This window comes from Hippoglossus stenolepis, chromosome 8, assembly GCF_022539355.2.
Source record: "Hippoglossus stenolepis isolate QCI-W04-F060 chromosome 8, HSTE1.2, whole genome shotgun sequence".
Classification (NCBI taxonomy): Eukaryota; Metazoa; Chordata; class Actinopteri; order Pleuronectiformes; family Pleuronectidae; genus Hippoglossus; species Hippoglossus stenolepis.
Genome location: NC_061490.1, coordinates 18,446,584 through 18,469,223, shown reverse-complemented (window position 1 = coordinate 18,469,223; position 22,640 = coordinate 18,446,584). Strand labels below are relative to the sequence as shown.

The 22,640-nt window shown below is 42.9% G+C and overlaps 1 protein-coding gene across 1 annotated transcript; it reads left to right on the top strand.

Moving 5' to 3' along the window:
* The first annotated feature begins 11,211 nt into the window (after window positions 1-11,211).
* On the top strand, window positions 11,212-22,580 carry g6fl (g6f-like). The gene is made up of 11 exons (XM_047340853.1): window positions 11,212-11,245; window positions 12,664-12,996; window positions 13,212-13,478; window positions 13,794-13,829; window positions 14,186-14,527; window positions 17,005-17,271; window positions 20,561-20,683; window positions 20,894-20,967; window positions 21,153-21,182; window positions 21,612-21,658; window positions 21,968-22,580. The coding sequence occupies exons 1-11, from the start codon at window positions 11,212-11,214 to the stop codon at window positions 21,969-21,971; spliced, it is 1,557 nt and encodes a 518-aa protein (XP_047196809.1). The 3' UTR covers window positions 21,972-22,580.
* Window positions 22,581-22,640: the final 60 nt, after the last annotated feature.

Below are 22,640 nucleotides of genomic sequence, written 5' to 3'. Positions count from 1 at the left end.
GGTGATGATGTCATCAGGGCTGAGAAGCGTCACAGCCCCGCTTCCCCAACACCCAAACCCCCCGCGTTGAAAACACAACCTGCTCCTCGATGGCATCTTAAGCGCACAGCAGGTTTCACTTTGAAGATTTCTGTCGTGAAATGGATAGAAGACACAGAATCAAATGAAATGATTCATATCCTGGAAAATGACCTACTTTTGTTATCCAGCAGCTGAGAAGTTAAGTCTGTTACAGCGAAGTCCTCGTGGGGAATGTTGCGCTGGGGCTGAACTTAAATTAGCAATAATAATAACAGCGAAGATCATATCTTTATTTATGTAGCACTTCTCAAAACAAATGTGTATATACAAATAACAGAATAAAAAAAAACACTACAACCCGTGCAAGACAATAATACAAACTAGAAGAAGGTCAAATCCAGGAGTGCAGTACGATAAAAGTACAAGTTTTAAGCTTTGGTTTCAACTTTAAAAAAAGTCCAAACCAACAAAGTTTCTAATATCACCAACTGTTTTTACAGTCTGTGGGGGGTGCGTAGAAAGAGATGATTCTTACGCCCTCTGCTGTTTGTTTCCGCACACAGAATTTAGATGAGCTCATAGAAACAGCACATCCCCAAAATCAATCAACATTCATTAATGAACGGCAAATTGTTAATACAGTGTCAGTCAGCAGAATCAAACCGAGAATAATCAGCTTCTCGTATCTATTTGCAGACTCCAGCCGACTCTGCTGATGAGCTCCCTCTCCCCCTCCCCATCCTTGTTCAGAATAACTTCCAATTCATTTTGTGCCATTTTTCCTCTGAAGCTTGGTGCAAACATAGCAGAGGCATTATCTGGTTTAGGTCTAATCCCTATACCCAAGTGTTTTACAGCCAGTGTAATTACATCTCAGCGAGTCCCACAGTTTCAACTGTGCCGCTCCGCTTCTTCCCTTTTCTGTTCCATTTCAACATTCTCCTCCAGTGTCACCCACTTATTTCCACACTCTGATTCTGGGGTGTAAATCCTGCAAGACACAAGGATGATCAGAGGTCAGACAAAGACAAGAGGAAAGCGCAGGTCTTCCAAGAGGGTTTTATTCTCATTCCACTCCTTGCCCATTGTAAATCCACATATATGCATCTGCCGTGCAAACACAGCAGCTACAGGTTTTCATTTCCATCTCTGCATTGCCATTTTCTGATTTGCAGCCATCTTGTGGCCCTGTAGCTGAGTGCCTGAGCTCCAACATGTGTGATGGGACCACCCATATACACGGCTAAATCATAGGCCACGTATTCATGGCAGAGTGAGGAGCTTTAAAGAATGTGGCCACCAAATCGAGGATTTCATTCCTTTACACACTCATCCATTTTTCATACCCGTACCGAATCGACCTTCACAGCTACTACTTTACAGCTACCACCCACTTTACTCACACAGTACCTCGCCTCTTTTCTCCCTCGCCGTCTCACACCGCTTACACCTTCCCTTCATTTACACTTCACTTTTCTCCCTCTCTCCCGCCCTCTCTGCCTCTTCCCCGTGTCATTCGATTTGCTTTGTCCACTCGTCCTTCACTCCTTGCTGCTATTCATCCCGTCCTCCATCCTCAGGCTCTCGGGGGGTCTGTGGCAGTGATAATGAAGCACATAGTTAACAGATATTAGCTCATTGGCAGTGGATTCATTAGACAGAGCCAAGGCTTATGGTGATTATTTACCCATAGAGGAGGGGCCACAGGATCAGTGGCACGCTCTGTGTCACCAGCCACAGGCTTCTTTGAAGTCACACTGTCTCTGCTCCCCTGCAACACTCTCGTACTTCTCCTCTCCACGGGTTTTCTCAGCCTGTTGGAGCACCTCTCCCTCCACATCTCTCCCTTCTTGCTGCTCTCGGTTTTTTTCTCCTTCCCTGTCATTACACACCCACAATACATAGCTGCTTTCTCCCCCTCTCTCTTTCTCTGTCTCTCTTCACCGCCCCCATTCACCCAATGGTAATTATGGAAAAATCTGTAATAGTGCTCAGAGGAGCTGATAATACCTTTAGCTTAATTAAAGACATTTATGGGATGTAAAGACAAGTAGCCGAGGGGTTACTGTGCACCCACACTTACCCAAAATCGTTATTTCTCGCCTTTTCATCTCCCTCAGTCCCCCGGCTTTCTGCTATTCATATAATTTCCTCCATTTCACACACACAATGTGATATACACATGAATACATGCTCTATGCCTTCGTCAGAATGAATGTTAGGGTCAGGAGTTCTGTAACCAATTGCCCACAATTTCAGCTCCAGAGTGTTTGTAATTTATCAGCCTCGTACACACACACACATGACAGCGAAACAGACAGTCCTTTCCTGCTGATTATCCCAGTGTTGGTTGTGCCACATCCTGTTGGGCTGAAGGATCTGCAGCCAACTTGTTAACATGTCAGTCAGGGACACCAGTAATACCGCAGAAGAGCGAACAATACTTTGTGTTCTGCCGCGTACTTAGAAAGGTCACAGTGTTGGAGAGACAGCTGGTGCAGAGAAAGTGTTTTGCTTCCTTGATTTAAATGTGTGATGGAGACCTGTTTTCTCACCTTTATTCTTGTATCTTCGTTTGCGGTGCATTCCTCTCAAAGTGACATCACAGGTATGAAACGCTTTTTCCATTATTTTGAAATTGTCTTTGCTCTTGCTGGGACAGGGGGGCCTACGTTTCCCAACTATTACATCACTTTTTGATTAGCAAACATGAATAGAGCTGTGTCTTTAATTAAACGATAAGTCATGGACAGAGTTACATCAAATTCAGTTCAAAGACGACTTGTGCTTTCTTTGGAGTTTTGCTCTTCTTTTGTGTCTCCAGTGTAATTCTTCCTCCTGTCAATACTGGCTGCAATAATTATTGCATCTAAAGCATTTGATGTTTTAGTTTTCAGCATTTGGTAAATCAATCTTTCAAAGTTAAAGCAGCTTTCACAAAAAATTTCCTTTTCTTGTTACCATCCATCTGGTGCAACTCAGCGAGGAAATGCTGTGCAGGGAAATAGAAAGAAGGGATTTGGCACTAAAAAGAAAGAAAGTTATCGATTTGATTAAAATCACTCAATGTTTAAGCCACAAATTAGCCTCAGCTGAACTCTAGAGGACATTTTTACATATATATATAGATCCGTATAGGACTTTGGATTTAGTCTCACATCGTTAGGGCTCCAGCACCAGAATGTCAGGTTTTTTATTTCCCCTGTCTTTCAATGCTTTTTTTAGAGGGAAGGACGTAGATTCAGCCAACACGTAAAAAAAAACCCAACCTCTTAAAGCCATACCCTAAACCCAACAGGCAAGCCGCCATTTTGAATTCATTGTACAGGGAGTTAATCCGATCCACTTCAAATTATGTCAGACTAATCTTAAGACTTTGATAATGTTAAATTCACAAAGCTTTTTCATTTTTGTTGAACAGCAGCTCTGTGGCTTCTTCAATGAAACAGGAAGTACTTTAATACAGGCCTGTACCTGCATTAGAAAGTGAATGATGTGTAAAAACTGGTCATTGTTTACAATAGACCATGAAATTTATGGTCCCATATGCTTGAGTATTTTCTCAAATAATTCTGCAGCTTGTAAGGAGAAGGTTAAACCAAATGTGAAGGAAGGCGGCTTTATTCCTCTGCTTTAGATTTGTTTTTTAAGACTTGTCTCTAACAAAACTCACAAAAGAGAGTTTGTTGCCATGGACAGAAAACGTATGAATGAATCTTTTGTTTGTGTACACCTCAGAGGACCCACTGTTTTTGAATTCTTTCTCTTCACATAGCCGTCCATCACAGTGTGGAGAAAATCTTCGCTGTTTGACTATTCAGGGTTTTACTGAATAAAATAAAACATACAATACGTTTCATTTCTTGCCATAAAATGACCCTAATGTTCCTGCAGTTAGCAACAAGGTTCAGTGTTGTTTTCATTTCAAAAGTAGGGTTAGGGTTAGGTTGTATCTTCTGTGTGAGTAAAAGTCTTCATTGTAGGGCTGCACCAATTGTTTTATCGATTAATATATCCATAATGTTTTTCAATTAATCGATTAATATAACAATGAATTGATCAAAAACATTTTTGTTAAACTTCTGTCATTTATATTTATTTAATCATCTTCTCTTAAATACAAACAAATATGACAAAAAACTAAGTATGCACTACAAAACATTATTGCACAACAAAGAATAGCCCAGTCTTAACTGCTAATCTGCCTTTTACAGTTGCATAACTCTCCAAAATAAAATAAGTGCAAGAGCTTGTTCCTTTCAAGTAAAAGGAATATAGCAATCTACATAAAGCTGTCCTACAACAAAAAAAATAAATGAAAACCGGTCTCTGACTAAAAACTCCCACACTTTATCTCAGGGGTTTTCAATGAAAATTCAAAGAGGTCCAATTAGAGAGAATTTCCTCAAGAAAAGGTCCAAAACATCATAACGTCTAACATGCGTTATGATTCAGTGCCATATATTTTGAAGTAGCCTGGTAGCTGTATCAATGTCTGTATGAAGTCAAAAGCTGATGATAAAATAAAGTACAATTCAATGTTATCTCAACTTTGTTTATAATAAAATTTCACATTGAACTGGAGGGCACTCTAATAATAAAAGAATAATAAAGTAAAGGTTTGTGTTTTCAAGTTAAATAATATTTGCATTCAAAAACAAAATAAAGACCTTTGGGAAAAGACAAGTGCTTCATTTTAGAAGAAAAATAAAGATGGTTATATTTATATATTTATAATAAACATGCACATTATTTACATATTCACAATGAGACACTGTGTCATCTCCACTTTGTCTTGTTACAATATAGAAAAAATATTAAAATGTCGTGTTTTTTTTTGTTTGTTTAAGTGTTTGTACCTATTATACAGTTCAAAGCGCCACATCAATGGAAATTCAGTTGGTAACTTGTATTTCCATTGATGTGGCGCTATGTTCTACTGTGATCTCCTGCCTTTGATCAAGGTAAATTGTAACAATCTGCAGGATATTCTTCAGTTGCTTCCTGGAGCTTGAACAGAGCAGTAGCATTTTCTGACAAGAAACCAAACCACCATTTGAGACGCCGATTTCCCTCAATCGCAACAACAACTTCTACAAACCGAGAATGAAGCAGAAAGACGTTGTCAAGAGCCTCAAGAACGAACTCCTGAGCGCTGAAGTCGAGATTAAAACCCTTAAAGAAGAGCTCATACTGAGGGAGATGAAGGTAGAGGTTCTCCAGGAGGAAAACACTGCTCTGAAGAAGGAGCTGAAGAGCTGTGAGGCCCAGTGTGATGCACTAAAGGCAAGTCAACTCCTGGAGCTCACTCAGGTGGAAGAGACCTGTTTAAAGAAGGTGGAGGTTCTCCAGGAGGAAAACGCTGCTCTGAAGGAGAAGGAGCTGAAGAGCTGTGAGGCCCAGTGTGATGCACTAAAGGCAATGCACCACCTGGAGCTCACTCAGGTGGAAGAGACCTGGAGAAATAAGGTGGAGGTTCTCCAGGAGAAAAACGCTGCTCTGAAGGAGAAGGAGCTGAAGAGCTGTGAGGCCCAGTGTGATGCACTAAAGGCAAGTCAACTCCTGGAGCTCACTCAGGTGGAAGAGACCTGGAGAACTAAGGTAGAGGTTCTCCAGGAGAAAACGCTGCTCTGAAGGAGAAGGAGCTGAAGAGCTGTGAGGCCCAGTGTGATGCACTAAAGGCAAGTCAACTCCTGGAGCTCACTCAGGTGGAAGAGACCTGGAGAAATAAGGTGGAGGTTCTCCAGGAGAAAACGCTGCTCTGAAGGAGAAGGAGCTGAAGAGCTGTGAGGCCCAGTGTGATGCACTAAAGGCAAGTCAACTCCTGGAGCTCACTCAGGTGGAAGAGACCTGGAGAAATAAGGTGGAGGTTCTCCAGGAGAAAACGCTGCTCTGAAGGAGAAGGAGCTGAAGAGCTGTGAGGCCAAGTGTGATGCACTAAAGGCAAATCAACTCCTGGAGCTCACTCAGGTGGAAGAGACCTGGAGAAATAAGGTGGAGGTTCTCCAGGAGAAAAACGCTGCTCTGAAGGAGAAGGAGCTGAAGAGCTGTGAGGCCAAGTGTGATGCACTAAAGGCAAATCAACTCCTGGAGCTCACTCAGGTGGAAGAGACCTGGAGAAATAAGGTGGAGGATGTCAGAGCTGAAGATGTGGCTCTAGAGGACGAGGTCACTCTGCTGAAAGAAGAGCAGCCTGAGCTCAAGCTGAAAGACAGTGAGCCACAGTTGGAGATGGAAACTGGAAAGGAGGACGAGCCAGAGGTGAACGAGACGAAACCTCAGGAGCAGAAGAAGAGACGAGGAAAGAAGTGGTGGAGAGAGACCTGGAGAAATAAGGTGGAGGTTCTCCAGGAGAAAAACGCTGCTCTGAAGGAGAAGGAGCTGAAGAGCTGTGAGGCCCAGTGTGATGCACTAAAGGCAAATCAACTCCTGGAGCTCACTCAGGTGGAAGAGACCTGGAGAAATAAGGTGGAGGATGTCAGAGCTGAAGATGTGGCTCTAGAGGACGAGGTCACTCTGCTGAAAGAAGAGCAGCCTGAGCTCAAGCTGAAAGACAGTGAGCCACAGTTGGAGATGGAAACTGGGAAGGAGGGCGAGCCAGAGGTGAAGAGACGAAACCTCAGGAGCAGAAGAAGAGACGAGGAAAGAAGTGGTGGAAGATGCTCTTTAAAAAATGAGACTCAGTTGGCCCCTCATAGATGTTGAATGCACTAATTGCAAGTAACTTTGGAGAAAAGCGTCTGCCAAATGACATGTATAATGTAATGTAATGTAATGTAATGTAATGTTCAGGGTCACAATAAAATATAAAAATAAAAAAAATCAATACAATTAATACAACAATATAAAACTTCGGGTGAATCCATGCTTTGATGAACACCTTCCATACGACGCGTCAACGCACGTTGCGCAGATCGACGTATTTGCGTAACAGATTACGTTGACTTGTCGCCCCAGACCTAAATAATTGTAATATGAACTTGGATGTAATAATGAGATGTGGAAATTTAATATTTAATTGAAACACAAAGTCAACATTAAGGGATGATCTTTTTTTTTTGTGTAATAGATGATTGATTAAACAATAAATCTATGACCTATAATCAGAAAGAAATAGAGGTAGATATTATCTTATGTATTATATTTATATATTTATAATAAACATGCACATTATTTACATATTCACAATGAGACACTGTGTCATCTCCACTTTGTCTTGTTACAATATAGAAAAAATATTAAAATGTCGTGTTTTTTTGTTTGTTTAAGTGTTTGTACCTATTATACAGTTCAAGCGCCACATCAATGGAAATTCAGTTGGTAACTTGTATTTCCATTGATGTGGCGCTATGTTCTACTGTGATCTCCTGCCTTTGATCAAGGTAAATTGTAACAATCTGCAGGATATTCTTCAGTTGCTTCCTGGAGCTTGAACAGAGCAGTAGCATTTTCTGACAAGAAACCAAACCACCATTTGAGACGCCGATTTCCCTCAATCGCAACAACAACTTCTACAAACCGAGAATGAAGCAGAAAGACGTTGTCAAGAGCCTCAAGAACGAACTCCTGAGCGCTGAAGTCGAGATTAAAACCCTTAAAGAAGAGCTCATACTGAGGGAGATGAAGGTAGAGGTTCTCCAGGAGGAAAACACTGCTCTGAAGAAGGAGCTGAAGAGCTGTGAGGCCCAGTGTGATGCACTAAAGGCAAGTCAACTCCTGGAGCTCACTCAGGTGGAAGAGACCTGTTTAAAGAAGGTGGAGGTTCTCCAGGAGGAAAACGCTGCTCTGAAGGAGAAGGAGCTGAAGAGCTGTGAGGCCCAGTGTGATGCACTAAAGGCAATGCACCACCTGGAGCTCACTCAGGTGGAAGAGACCTGGAGAAATAAGGTGGAGGTTCTCCAGGAAAAACGCTGCTCTGAAGGAGAAGGAGCTGAAGAGCTGTGAGGCCCAGTGTGATGCACTAAAGGCAAGTCAACTCCTGGAGCTCACTCAGGTGGAAGAGACCTGGAGAACTAAGGTAGAGGTTCTCCAGGAGAAAAACGCTGCTCTGAAGGAGAAGGAGCTGAAGAGCTGTGAGGCCAAGTGTGATGCACTAAAGGCAAATCAACTCCTGGAGCTCACTCAGGTGGAAGAGACCTGGAGAAATAAGGTGGAGGTTCTCCAGGAGAAAAACGCTGCTCTGAAGGAGAAGGAGCTGAAGAGCTGTGAGGCCCAGTGTGATGCACTAAAGGCAAGTCAACTCCTGGAGCTCACTCAGGTGGAAGAGACCTGGAGAAATAAGGTGGAGGTTCTCCAGGAGAAAAACGCTGCTCTGAAGGAGAAGGAGCTGAAGAGCTGTGAGGCCAAGTGTGATGCACTAAAGGCAAATCAACTCCTGGAGCTCACTCAGGTGGAAGAGACCTGGAGAAATAAGGTGGAGGTTCTCCAGGAGAAAAACGCTGCTCTGAAGGAGAAGGAGCTGAAGAGCTGTGAGGCCCAGTGTGATGCACTAAAGGCAAATCAACTCCTGGAGCTCACTCAGGTGGAAGAGACCTGGAGAAATAAGGTGGAGGATGTCAGAGCTGAAGATGTGGCTCTAGAGGACGAGGTCACTCTGCTGAAAGAAGAGCAGCCTGAGCTCAAGCTGAAAGACAGTGAGCCACAGTTGGAGATGGAAACTGGGAAGGAGGACGAGCCAGAGGTGAACGAGACGAAACCTCAGGAGCAGAAGAAGAGACGAGGAAAGAAGTGGTGGAAGATGCTCTTTAAAAAATGAGACTCAGTTGGCCCCTCATAGATGTTGAGTAGATGTTGAATGCACTAATTGCAAGTAACTTTGGAGAAAAGCGTCTGCCAAATGACATGTATAATGTAATGTAATGTAATGTAATGTAATGTTCAGGGTCACAATAAAATATAAAAATAAAAAAAATCAATACAATTAATACAACAATATAAAACTTGGGTGAATCCATGCTTTGATGAACACCTTCCATATGACAGCGTCAGCGCGCGTTACAGATCGGCGTATTTGCGTAACAGATTACGTTGACTTGTCGCCCCAGACCTAAATAATTGTAATATGAACTTGGATGTAATAATGAGATGTGGAAATTTAATATTTAATTGAAACACAAAGTCAACATTAAGGGATGATCTTTTTTTTTTGTGTAATAGATGATTGATTAAACAATAAATCTATGACCTATAATCAGAAAGAAATAGAGGTAGATATTATCTTATGTATTATATTTATATATTTATAATAAACATGCACATTATTTACATATTCACAATGAGACACTGTGTCATCTCCACTTTGTCTTGTTACAATATAGAAAAAATATTAAAATGTCGTGGTTTTTTTTGTTTGTTTAAGTGTTTGTACCTATTATACAGTTCAAAGCACCACATCAATGGAAATTCAGTTGGTAACTTGTATTTCCATTGATGTGGCGCTATGTTCTACTGTGATCTCCTGCCTTTGATCAAGGTAAATTGTAACAATCTGCAGGATATTCTTCAGTTGCTTCCTGGAGCTTGAACAGAGCAGTAGCATTTTCTGACAAGAAACCAAACCACCATTTGAGACGCCGATTTCCCTCAATCGCAACAACAACTTCTACAAACCGAGAATGAAGCAGAAAGACGTTGTCAAGAGCCTCAAGAACGAACTCCTGAGCGCTGAAGTCGAGATTAAAACCCTTAAAGAAGAGCTCATACTGAGGGAGATGAAGGTAGAGGTTCTCCAGGAGGAAAACACTGCTCTGAAGAAGGAGCTGAAGAGCTGTGAGGCCCAGTGTGATGCACTAAAGGCAAGTCAACTCCTGGAGCTCACTCAGGTGGAAGAGACCTGTTTAAAGAAGGTGGAGGTTCTCCAGGAGGAAAACGCTGCTCTGAAGGAGAAGGAGCTGAAGAGCTGTGAGGCCCAGTGTGATGCACTAAAGGCAATGCACCACCTGGAGCTCACTCAGGTGGAAGAGACCTGGAGAAATAAGGTGGAGGTTCTCCAGGAGAAAAACGCTGCTCTGAAGGAGAAGGAGCTGAAGAGCTGTGAGGCCCAGTGTGATGCACTAAAGGCAAGTCAACTCCTGGAGCTCACTCAGGTGGAAGAGACCTGGAGAACTAAGGTAGAGGTTCTCCAGGAGAAAAACGCTGCTCTGAAGGAGAAGGAGCTGAAGAGCTGTGAGGCCAAGTGTGATGCACTAAAGGCAAATCAACTCCTGGAGCTCACTCAGGTGGAAGAGACCTGGAGAAATAAGGTGGAGGTTCTCCAGGAGAAAACGCTGCTCTGAAGGAGAAGGAGCTGAAGAGCTGTGAGGCCAAGTGTGATGCACTAAAGGCAAATCAACTCCTGGAGCTCACTCAGGTGGAAGAGACCTGGAGAAATAAGGTGAGGATGTCAGGCGAGTGGCTGGGGGTAGCTGAAGCAGCCTGACTCGCTGAAGACAGTAGCCAGTTGAATAAACTGGAAGGCCGAGGAAGACACAAAGCAAAAGTGGTGGAAAGACCTGGAGAAATAAGGTGGAGGTTCTCCAGGAGAAAAACGCTGCTCTGAAGGAGAAGGAGCTGAAGAGCTGTGAGGCCCAGTGTGATGCACTAAAGGCAAATCAACTCCTGGAGCTCACTCAGGTGGAAGAGACCTGGAGAAATAAGGTGGAGGATGTCAGAGCTGAAGATGTGGCTCTAGAGGACGAGGTCACTCTGCTGAAAGAAGAGCAGCCTGAGCTCAAGCTGAAAGACAGTGAGCCACAGTTGGAGATGGAAACTGGGAAGGAGGACGAGCCAGAGGTGAACGAGACGAAACCTCAGGAGCAGAAGAAGAGACGAGGAAAGAAGTGGTGGAAGATGCTCTTTAAAAAATGAGACTCAGTTGGCCCCTCATAGATGTTGAATAGATGTTGAATGCACTAATTGCAAGTAACTTTGGAGAAAAGCGTCTGCCAAATGACATGTATAATGTAATGTAATGTAATGTAATGTTCAGGGTCACAATAAAATATAAAAATAAAAAAAATCAATACAATTAATACAACAATATAAAACTTCGGGTGAATCCATGCTTTGATTAGACGCAACCACCTTCCATACGACGCCTCGTTCTAGCCCTACTTCACCGTTCAAAATATTAAGATACAGGCATCTCCAATAAGCAAAACACCTAAAAAGAAGTTGTGTGGATCGACTATCATCCAGGCAGCAGAAGTCCTCATGCCAGACGAAGCCATTAGACACTTGAGTTCAAGTTAGTCGGCCGATTTAGCTGAGACTGGAAACAGCAAGAGTGGCTCTTCTAAAGCTCACCAATTAACACATATGTTGTTTATCTGTCCAAACACCTAAGTTTAAAAATGACAAAATGCCTGAGCCGGCTGCCAGGCAGAAAGTAGAATACACTCGATTGACAGTTTATTAGGTACACAAGTTAGAACTAGAACATTTCTGGCGCGTACACAAGCTGAAGTTAAAGAGAATAGGTATAAAAATATAAGGATGATTGGTTAACACCACTTTATAAGTCTGAGACTGGGTCCCCTCTCAGATAAAGCTTGGAAAAACGTGACCCCCTCTCCCCAGTTTAGTTCCTGGGTTTCTGGATGCCTGTACCATCATGATGATGCTACTTGATTCCATAGACATCAGACAATTGGGATGACAAACGATAACTCTATTCATTGGCATAACTTCACACTCCATCAAATACAAATAAACAGTTCCCAACACTTTTATCTCTGAACTATCTTTTTAACCAAATCACACACATTGAGTCTATTCTAAGTGATCTCCTTTTGATAGCTAATATAATAGTTCATGTGGTTTTTTTCACTTCCATTGACTGATCCTCCCTGAAACTGTTTGGGGACCCCCTGCGGACACCCTTGCACCTCCAACGTCCTGTGGTTTTCATTATACTGTGGCAATCTGCCTAAATAATGACATAAATTTAGTTTTTCTTCAAAAATAAAAGTTTACTTCACCCCACCCCCACCTCCCATCACTCCCCACCTTGTTCTACAAACTGTTAGTCAAATTGTTTGACATAACCATTCCACCCAAAAAAATGATTTGTTCACTTCCATTCACCGATTCTGCCCTGAAGCTGGAGGCCCCCTGGGGAGGCCCACTCCCCACGTTGAAAACCTGTGGCCTTCATTATACTGATGTGCCATAATAAGTCATAAATAAGGATTTTCGTGCAAAATACTTCAAAAAAAGTATTCACGTCCTCCACCCACACCCAGGTCCCACCTCCCTTGGTCTACAAATCAGATTATACCATCCACTATGTACGATGGCGTGCCCATGGCCTGAAGCATGGCCGACCAAGGCCATGCGAACAGGCCTCCCCCTCAGAACCACACACAAAGGGCGAGGGTCTTGTTTTCAACTTTCATTCACAGTTAAGCTGTTTTAATAGCGCTTTGATGCCAGTACAAACAGGAGGAACAATTATAATGACTAAAAACTCCTTCAATACACATCTGCGATTATTGTTTAAAGACAGATTTGAAAACATGAACCTATAGACGACATTTAGCCTCAGAAAAGGACGAAAGAAACATACATCTGCACTGTAGTGACAGAGTGCTTAATGATATTCTTAAAGACCCTCCCGAATAATTCCCTTTTCATCATTCTTAACTTGTGTTTACTCTCTGTCAGACTGGGATGATGTCGTGGTGGTCAGAGAAGGTTCATCCACCACGTTGGTCTGCACTTATGAGATGTCGAGAAGTCCCGTCACCTTAAACTGGATGAGAAAGTCACTCGGTGCGATTGAATGGAAACTGGTTCTATCAGCTAGCAAGAGGAAGACGTTCTCTGGAGGTGCCTCGAAGTCATCAATGCGATTGACTGACCCCAACTTTCATGACACTGGGGTTTTCTCACTGTTTTTCATCCCCACAATGGAGGATATAGGCCTCTACTCATGCTTGATAAAGCAGCAAGAAAGGAAACTGAAGGAGAGGTTAATCTTTTTAGCTATCCTTACAGGTAAAAAAAAACAGCTTGTTATATATGATTATTCATACAAATAATAATTTTTACTTTTAAATAACATTTTATCAGAATTCTAGAATTTTTCAATCATTCTGTAGGTCTAGTTTCTCCAATTTATGTGAGCTTTTCTCGGTTTTAGTGGTAATAAAAGATTTAATTCTTCTCAATTTCTCCCACCGCTTATTTCCTGTGTCCGCCCTCCTCTCCAGTCACCGTCCTCCCCTCTCCAATCATTTCTGTGCACAGCACCCTGCGAATGAATGCCATGGTCACTCCAGACACTGCCATCAACAACATCACCTGGACATCACCGCATGGCATTACCATAAAGAGCGAGAAAATATCAAGCAGGGAAACAGAGGCCAAACTGCCAATGGTCCAGTACACGGACAAAGGTGTCTACGTCTGCACGGTTCACCCTTGGGGAAAGAGCAGCAGCCCAATTTTCCCCTTCAATGTGAACGTGAACATTACTGGTGAGATGCACTTGAAGAAGAGAAATGAAGAAGCACCGAGGAACAGAAAACACATGTTGTTGCTTTTGTCGATGGTGTGAGTGGGCATCAGTGCCAGAAAACTGCAGCTGCATTATTTATTTAAGCATCCTGTAGCTACTCTTCTTCAAAGTATTTACTTCTATAGACCAGTTTCAAGATTCAAAAGTTAGATCTGCACTAAAACCCATCCCATCCTTCCGTGAATATTATAGTTGCTACATTTATGTATTATTCATTATTTGCTTTTTTTCTGGCCTTTTTTTCACATCTTCCTCTCTTCCCTTGTCTCCGCAGCTAACAACGGGCCCTGGTACACTCACGCCAAACATGGTGAGTGACTTTGTAACACAAGCAGTCTCAAAGTCTTGTGTCAGCAGCTTGGTAATCGGGCAGAGCCGAATGCAAGACCAAGTGACAAAGTAACTCTCAGCATATAAGAACATAATCCCTATTGTTGTTGGAATCCCCCCCCCCCACCACCCCATCTCATTTTCCATACTCTCCATAATGTTTACGCTGTCTTCGCCTCACTTTTCATTCCCCCTCTTTGTATTTATGAATTCCCCGTTTTTATGTATCTTCCCCCCCCCGTTGTATCTTCATATCTGCGTCTGCGTACCATCCTCCTCTATATGGTTCTGTCCCGATTGTTCTACCATTCTTCTTTGTCCTCCCTCTTCCCTCAGTTCCTACAGACGACAAGAGCTTCACTGCCACAGTGGTTCAGAGGCCCTTGCTCCTGAAATGTCCTGGTGTTCGGGGGGACATGGTCGTGCTGCAGTGGAGACCCCCAGACAAGGGGAATAACGAAAGGAAGGTTGTGATGCAGTATGATCGCTGGAGGGGCACCACTCATCGGGAGCAGCCTAGCCGGAGAGTCCAGTTGGCCGGCCCGCCCTTTAACGCAGAGGCTGGGATCTTCGCCTTTCGACTCACGCCCGAGCTCAGTGATGGCGGCCTCTACATCTGTGAGGTGCACCTCGATGACAAGATCACCCTCCAAAGCACCACGGTCAGCGTAATGAAAGGTAAACATCAGGAGGAGAGGGCAGGAAATTTGTAGGAGGAGGTAAGGAGCAGGCTGGATTCATTAAGCGGTATTAGTTTCATCATAATCTTGTATTTGTGTTATATAAGATGTGGGGGGTGTTATGTAATATATCTGTGATGAAAGGGGTAAATAAACAGATGGATGGCATTAGTCATTAGGAGCCCCATATTATTTTAGGCACAGACTCTACTTCTCTGCAAACTTTGCTGCATTGAACACTTTTCTAATGAAAAGAAGATGTTCCTATATTTGATGTTTTGAACTTAAAATATTCCACTTATTCACAGAATTTTCACAGGGTTCTGTACTTGTTAAGTTTTTAAACTCACTTATCCAATTTTTTACCATAATTTGTCATTTGTCTGTAGAATATTTGAAGTACTACTTAAATATTTTTGAATTCTGCTGTTATGAGGAGATGTGGCCTCAACCGCCTATCGTTCTTAAAAATAATTTCTTCTTAAAAACCCATATCTGCAGTTTTTCAAAGATTCTGACATTCACCAATATTTTCATATCTGGGATTTGTTCTTACGTAAGAACAGAATCTGCACACACTGCAGAGCACACTTGACTACTGAGATGCTTGTGCAAAATAATCAGGTATTATATGTTTTCTTAAATTGTTCAGTTTTATAGAAGCATTAAAACTACTGTGACTTTTATATCATTTATAATATTTTGCTGGTGTTAAATTTAGCAATTTAAGAACACGTCATGACTCTGACATAGTTTTCTTAATAATTATTTTTACATATATCTGCAGATATTGGTGAATGAGGCTCACTGACAGCACTCTTGTGTCTGTGCTTTATGAATGGAGCTACAGCCAAGACGTGACGATAAAGATTTGAAAAAAGCTAACCTGGCTTTCAAAAATACACATAGCATCAGCACCTGTAAAATTCTCTTTAATCTGTGCAGATGCACTTGTGGTTTAGGGGGATTAAAGTGCATGAAGAGCTTTTGTTGAGCCGCAATTGGTGTTGGAGGATGCTCTTGTTTAATGATTGCTTGCCAACACATGCTTGCAGCACATCACTTTTTCCTTATGACTCATGGTTAGAGCTATTCCAGTCTTATCGACCTCTCAAACCTCTTTACAGTACAAGTTGTACTGATTCATTTTCTGATTCATGCACACATTCCTAGATTTTTCAATCACGCACAATGCATAAAATACACACAATTTAGGGTTCAGTATCTTGCCCAAGGACACTTTGAAATGCAGACAGGTGGAGCCACCAATCTTCTGATTCGGGGATGACCCTCTCCTACTCCTGAGCCACAGCCGCCCACTTGATGATTATAATTAACAAATGAAATATAATGTGTCAGGTCATATAAGATTACCCTTCTCGCTTTACGCAAGACAATGAAAAATAATATGTTTCTAAAATGTCGCACAGTTGCTTTAAGCTGACAGCGTAAAATAAGCAGAGGACCCATGTTTGGAGGCATTTCGTCATTTATTTGCACTACTCACGTGTTCTTGAGCAAGACACTGATTTCTCACCAGCTGCCGGTGGATTATTCTCACAGATCATTTGCTCTGATTTATGCAGGCTAAACAAAACCAGAATTTCCCACAGCCATTGATAAAATGTCACATTATGAAATGAACACATTTACAATATTGCTCCTGAAATGGAATTTGCTCAATTCATAAATTGAAAAAGGCACCTGTTGATTTTTATGAGTCAGCCTTGGGGAGGTTTCACCAATCGCATTTGCACCTACACACACACACACACTCATACATTGCCCTGTCATGGCGGCCTTGGAAGGCTTTACTAATCACAGTCCCAGTGGCATCCATCACAGCTGCCCAGACATGACCGGCCGATCCATCACTGTCACTGTCACCCTGCTTCACACATCTGCATCCCTCAAACACACACACACACACACACACACATGCACATCCACCCACGCACCAATCATGTGACGCATATATTTTTACCCCACCTCATTATAAGTATCATTATGTATGATTATACCTGCTACCCTCCCACCAAGGCTGTGGGTGGCCCACACTGATCACACTAATCAAGGTTGAAATGATTGTGTTTTTATGTGTGTGCCTGTGAGTCTGTGGAGCTTGATTACACCCAGATGGATTCTCATTTCAGTTTGATGAGACACTAAGCATCAGTCACAGTCAACCAATGCATTAGCTGCAAATCACTTTTAATGAATATATATTATTTTGACCCCCTCACTGAAATGTTCTTTGTTTTTCATATCACTTTCCCCTTTACCCCATTACTCTCTATCTGTCCTTGGCCTTTTCTGTATTCACACACTACCCTTTCACTCCCTTTCTCATCGTGACCCATTCATTTCTCTCCCCTCCTCTCTTGTCTTCTTCACTCACACGTCCTTCTGTCGGTTTCTGTTCGTTTGTTCATCTGTATCCCTCACGATCCCACCCTCCCCCTCTTACCATCACAGTTCAAACCAAACGTTCATCCTCAAAGCTGGACCTGATCTGCCTGTACTCAGAGCGGTCCCAGGTCAAGAGCGTCAAATGGAACCACCAGAACCACAATCGCCAGCCGCAAATGTCAGCCAACAGACCGGGCCAAATCTTGACCACCGTGCCCTTACCAATCACCTCTGACACAGCTGGAAACTACACCTGCACCCTGAAGCTGAATAATGGGCAGACCATCTGGGCCACGCAAGCTGTCACGCTGCCCCCTGAAGTTGGGAAGGATGGTATGGCATCACAAACACATGTCTATTTTCAGATTTTCTTCATCAACAGAATAATGTGTTGCCCGCACAGGAGTCCTGGCAGACTTCCTGTCAACTCAGTGGAGATAATGAACCATAAATGTGGATGATTGTCGGATATGTGCTCCACGAAGCGTTCTACGGTGCATTCAAGCCAACCGCAGGTCAATTCCCACTGGTTTACCGAGGCGAAAGCTCCTGACAGATACCAAATGTTATGCTTTCTTATTGTAATTAAAGGGCTCACATGTCAAGTCCTCCAGAAGGTTCGGGTTTGCTGATAATATCTGCAGAATAACTCAGTCCATATATATGCAAGTTTTTATAAAACTCCACCACAGCTTTAATCCACCACTTAGCTTCTTCCTCTATAAAATATAAAATATAAGTGCTATCGTTTTTTCTCATCACACTCACCCTGCTGTTATGCACATATAAGAAGACAGGACCTCAGGACATCTCCCCACACAAAAACTAAATTATTCAGGCTTATTGTATCAGGGGCTGTGGGGGAGCACAGGAGGATGTGACAGCTGAATGGATCCCTTAGCAGAGATGAGTTCACTCCCCATACCCTAATGCATCACTTGAGCTGAGGGGCTCGGAGCTCATCATGATGCGCGCGGATGCTACGGCCAGGAGAGGGATGGGCGTGGAGGAGAGAGAGAAAGACGGCGATAAAGACAAAGAGAGGGAAAGAGGCAGAAAGAGTTTTCCTCTGATTGGAAAGGTTGGATTAGAGAAAAAAATTAATCTATCGTGAGTGACAAGTGTTGCGTTGGTCCAATGTGTCGTGAGGAATTTAGACTGAACAGTTCAATAGATTTAAGTGTGGGGTGACCTACATTTTGCAGTGCATAGAAATTCTAGGTTGATGATGAAAAGTTTGTCTGTTAAAGGTTTATAAATAGTTGTTCTGGGTGACAAGGCTGCATCCAGAGACAGTGGGATCTTGAACACGTAAAGCTTTAAGAGAAAACTGAAACGACTTGGTTCACTGGAGATAAGTCACTGATACAACAAGTGATAATTTCCTCCACTAAAGAGGTTATGTTTTCACCCCTGTCTGTTTATTGTTTGTTGGCTGGCTAGTTTAAAAGCAAGATCACACAAAAACAACAACACTTTTTCACCGGGAGGTATTTCTTTTCTTTTAGTTTTTTTCAATATTGTCTTGCACATGTTTGAAGTGTCATCACCCCCCCCTGCTCGTGGTGAATCCAGCGAGGGATCCCCTGCTGTGTTCTCCCACTGAATTCTCCTGGATTTCTATGGACATTATACAAGGAGGCCATGCAGAGAAAGTCTTTCTTTAACATTGTGAGATCGGGCTCTTTTCAACATTTTCATTGATTTCTCAGAAAAAGATTCTCGGCTCTTGATGAAAAATTCAGACACGTTTAAGGGGACTGATATTTGGTGCAGATCCAAGTAATAATCCGGATCTAGTGAATTTAAATGTGGTTTCATAAGGTATGCGCTCTACTGGGAGTCATTCTAGTTTGAGAATATATACTGTGCTGTAAGACAAATCTCAAAAAAAGCACCAGCAGTTAAATCAACACTGCATAATTACATTTCTTTCATTGATGGCACAGTTCAGAGAATGCAAAATTGAAGCGCTGGTTGTGTTCTGCGGCACAAGAATACTTCAAATGTCAGTGATGTTCTGCAATCAGTTTCTACCCCCGAGTCGGCCCATTGTTTGCAAAGCATTCTAGCACTTCTTTGGTCTGCCACTTATCAGCCACCCTCCTCGGCGATCGCACCGATACAAATCAACACCCTACCTCATTTAAGATGAAAGAGATGAGGTGGAGAAGAAGAAGTGGCAAAAGAGAGATGGAAAGGGAGAGATGATGGAGAGAGAGAGAGATGAGACGTGGTGAGAAACTGGGCGAATTTATGCCTCACTTCACTGCACTCAATTACCATAATTCATGCGTTAAAGTTGGCATGGAGAACAGTGCGGGTCAGTCTCTGGGTCAACACGCACTGCTATATTCCATTAGCAACCTCTACACACACTCGCCAATCAATTACCTCACACAGCACATAATGATTGATTATTTTGAAGCTGGCTAAAAGCTGTAACACCAAGGCTAAGGTGAAGCCCAGGGGCCAATCCTTTAACAAACAACATTTGGGGAAAAGTTGATGAGATGTGTGTGTGTGTGTGTGTGTGTGTGTGTGTGTGTGTGTGTGTGTGTGTGTGTGTGTGTGTGTGTGTGTGTGTGTGTGTGTGTGTGTGGACTTCAGCAAGGTGTCTGGCCATCAAATTCCACACGGGGACACTGAATTGTTTAGAAATGAAAAGAGCTGCGTAAGAAAGTCTGTTTTGGTCTTTCTTCTTTGTTTGGCCTCTCCTTTGTAATTCAAAGCCGTGTGACACATCTGATAACTTTGTGCTCCATGAGCAGGCAGCGATGCAGCACTCGCTCAGGTACACCACATTACAGCAGTCTCTGTGGAAACCAGCGCCTCCCTCCCTCCCGATTTCTCCCGTCGCCCTGTGGCTGTGTTTTACAAGACTGATGTCATCCTCATTATGCAAACAAACCTGACTAGTCTGATCAGGAGCGTGTGCTCTTCCGACAAAATTTGACTTGCACTTCGGTGAGCTAATGGTTTGCTTATGCACCGTGTTTGTCATGCTCGAGCCTGCGTTTTCTATCCACTTGTTGTCCAGAGCTGCATCGACATAGTTTGGTTTAAAGACTGCTGTTGTTTGGGTGTGTGCAAGGATCTCTCAGGACTTCATGTCCAGTACAAACATGTACTGGATATGTGAATATGCAAAGACTTAGATCAAACTACCCTGTATGACTCTGACATTTGCTGAGGCTCTGTGTAATAACCTGACAGAATCTGGTCTCTCAGATTCTGCTGCATCTCTCCCCTTTTGTGCACATTTGAAATGTACAGAGTTTACAGTGCCCAGACTGAGGTTCTGTCAGTTTGACGTCTATTGAGCTGTTGCAGAGCCTCCTCACTGTGTCTGCCGGAGCCTGGATTTCCTCGCCCTCCTCCAGCCCGTGACTGACATGCGGCATGATGCAAATGTTTGTAATGTGTCGAGGAAATCTGAACTGCAACACATCTTATGATAGAAAAGGTTGCCCCCTCTTGACATGGACAAAATGAGCAAACTGGAGAACAAAGGGCAAGAACCTATGTGCACAGTGTCCTTGTGTTTCAAACATACACATCCATAGCTCTGTGAGTTCTCATTAGCACTGGAAACATTCACGCTTTCTTCTCCTTTTTCTAGAGCATGTCGATGTCACCGCCCCCTCCATGCTCCCTTCTCTCTCTGCTTTATTACTCCTGGTGCCCCTGGTTGCTGCGGCTGTTGGTGTGTTGCTATGGAGACAGAAACAAATTTCTGATCGTGGTGAGTCTTCCGGCGTTTTTCTCTCTCTCTTTTTTTTTGACAGCTTTCCATGTTCCGTCCATCTTCGGGCCCTATCGGCTGCCTCTGAGTGATGCGGGCCGTGACATCCTCTGGGGTCTCTGTAATGAATCTGCCTCCACCTCCCTCTCCGTGCAGCTGATTGTGTGTGTCAGACTTTACTGGTGACTATCTCTCTGTGCTCTGTGCTAGATATCGAGTATTCGCTGTCTGTCCAGTCGGGTGAAGTAGAAAACATCTATGAGAATCCTGATGATATCAGACAGGTACATCATATAAATAGTGAATTTCCCTCCTCATCTTCCTCACCTGTTGTGCCTGGTCACTATTATACACGTTTCGATTTCTACTTTCCTCCTCCTTTCTCTTTTCCCTCTGATTTACACTATCACTCCTTCTCTGTCATTTGCTGCTCATTAAACCTCTTCTTTGCTCTCTCCTCCCTTCCCAGCAGGGTCCTGCCCTGGACTCGGTCTACATGGTGAGTTATTGTACACACACACACACACACACACACACACACACACACACACACACACACACACACACACACACACACACACACACACACACACACACACACACACACACACACACACACACACAGGAGTGGTACATACAATACTCCAATGCATACAGATTCTCACAATGCATAGACCCTCGTTCCCACTCTCCTGAAGCTGTCAGCAGATCAGTCTTACTTCACACTCGCAGTCTGCTCCTCCAATCCGTCACCCCTCTCTCAATTGCCTATCAACAGTCACCCTTACATTAGTGGTATTAACAAATCAATCTCATTACACAATAGAGGGACGTAAATCTGGCCTCAGTACCATGCATCTGTCTCTTTATCCTCCTCCTCACTGTCCCACTCCATGTCTCTCCCCCCTTTTTATCATCTTCATGCCAGGATTTGAAGCCTAGAGGAGAGGATGATGTCTATAAGGAACTGGAGCGGTAAGCAAGAAAAGCTTTGCATCACCTGTGTGCTTTTGCATGCTGAACCGTGTGTGTGTGTATTTGGTTTGCACTGTCACTCAATTGCCCCTGCACATTCTCCTCACGCTCACCAATCACACCGGCCTGAACATCACCCTGGCACTGGGGCATAATATCACGCCACGTGCTGACAGGCATGCGCTCCATCGCCCATGTGCTGTGGCTGCGTGGGCTGTTTGTGTGTTTGCCGTTTAAGGACAAATGAAACAGACTGGAGGATGGGAGATTTTTTTTGTGCTTGAGTTTGTCTTTGTGCTCTGTTTCCAGATAGGAGCAGTGTCAGAGCTGATCACCTATACCCACATCTCATCCTCATCCAGCTGTCACATCTGCTCAGCTCCCATCTGCAACAGAAGGGCTTTATAAACAAAAGCAACAACTCAATGTCTGAGTTGGGATTTATAATAATAAAAAAAACTTCAGTGCTTCAGGGAAATGCAACTCATTTGTTGCCGCAGTGTTTTTTCCTTTTATACAGATTTTTTATTCTCACGTATTGAGACAAAAGATTTTCTCATAAGGCTGTAAAATTTGTTCACAATGTGTTTGTGTTATGTATGATATTGTCTGATTCACTTGGTTCCTTGACTCTTATTTTGATATTTGTTATTCTATTGTTATTTCTCTCACTATTTGTGTTGAGTTTAAAGTTGTTGGGGAAGTATCCAGAGACTTTAATTTGTATGAGTAGTAACACCAAGCTATAAAAATACTTAAATGTCATGAATTCACAATCCTAAAGTAAAAGTACATAATAGGTGCACTGTTTAAGTACTAAGATTTATTTTCTTTTTTTTGACATGGCAGGAAAAAACAACCACATAAATATTTTTAGCTGTGAACCCTGAAATGTGTGAAATAAAGCATTACATAAAATATACAAAATTAACCAAGAACAACGATAAAAACAACAATAATAATAATATCTTGATAGTGATTA

Excerpts from the sequence above, each read along its gene's own strand:
- g6fl (XM_047340853.1), top strand. The coding sequence starts at position 11,212 with ATGCCAGACGAAGCCATTAGACACTTGAGTTCAA. Across the intron at positions 11,246-12,663 it reads CATTAGACACTTGAGTTCAA|ACTGGGATGATGTCGTGGTG; the intron begins GTTAGTCGGCCG and ends ACTCTCTGTCAG. Across the intron at positions 12,997-13,211 it reads CTTTTTAGCTATCCTTACAG|TCACCGTCCTCCCCTCTCCA; the intron begins GTAAAAAAAAAC and ends CCTCCTCTCCAG.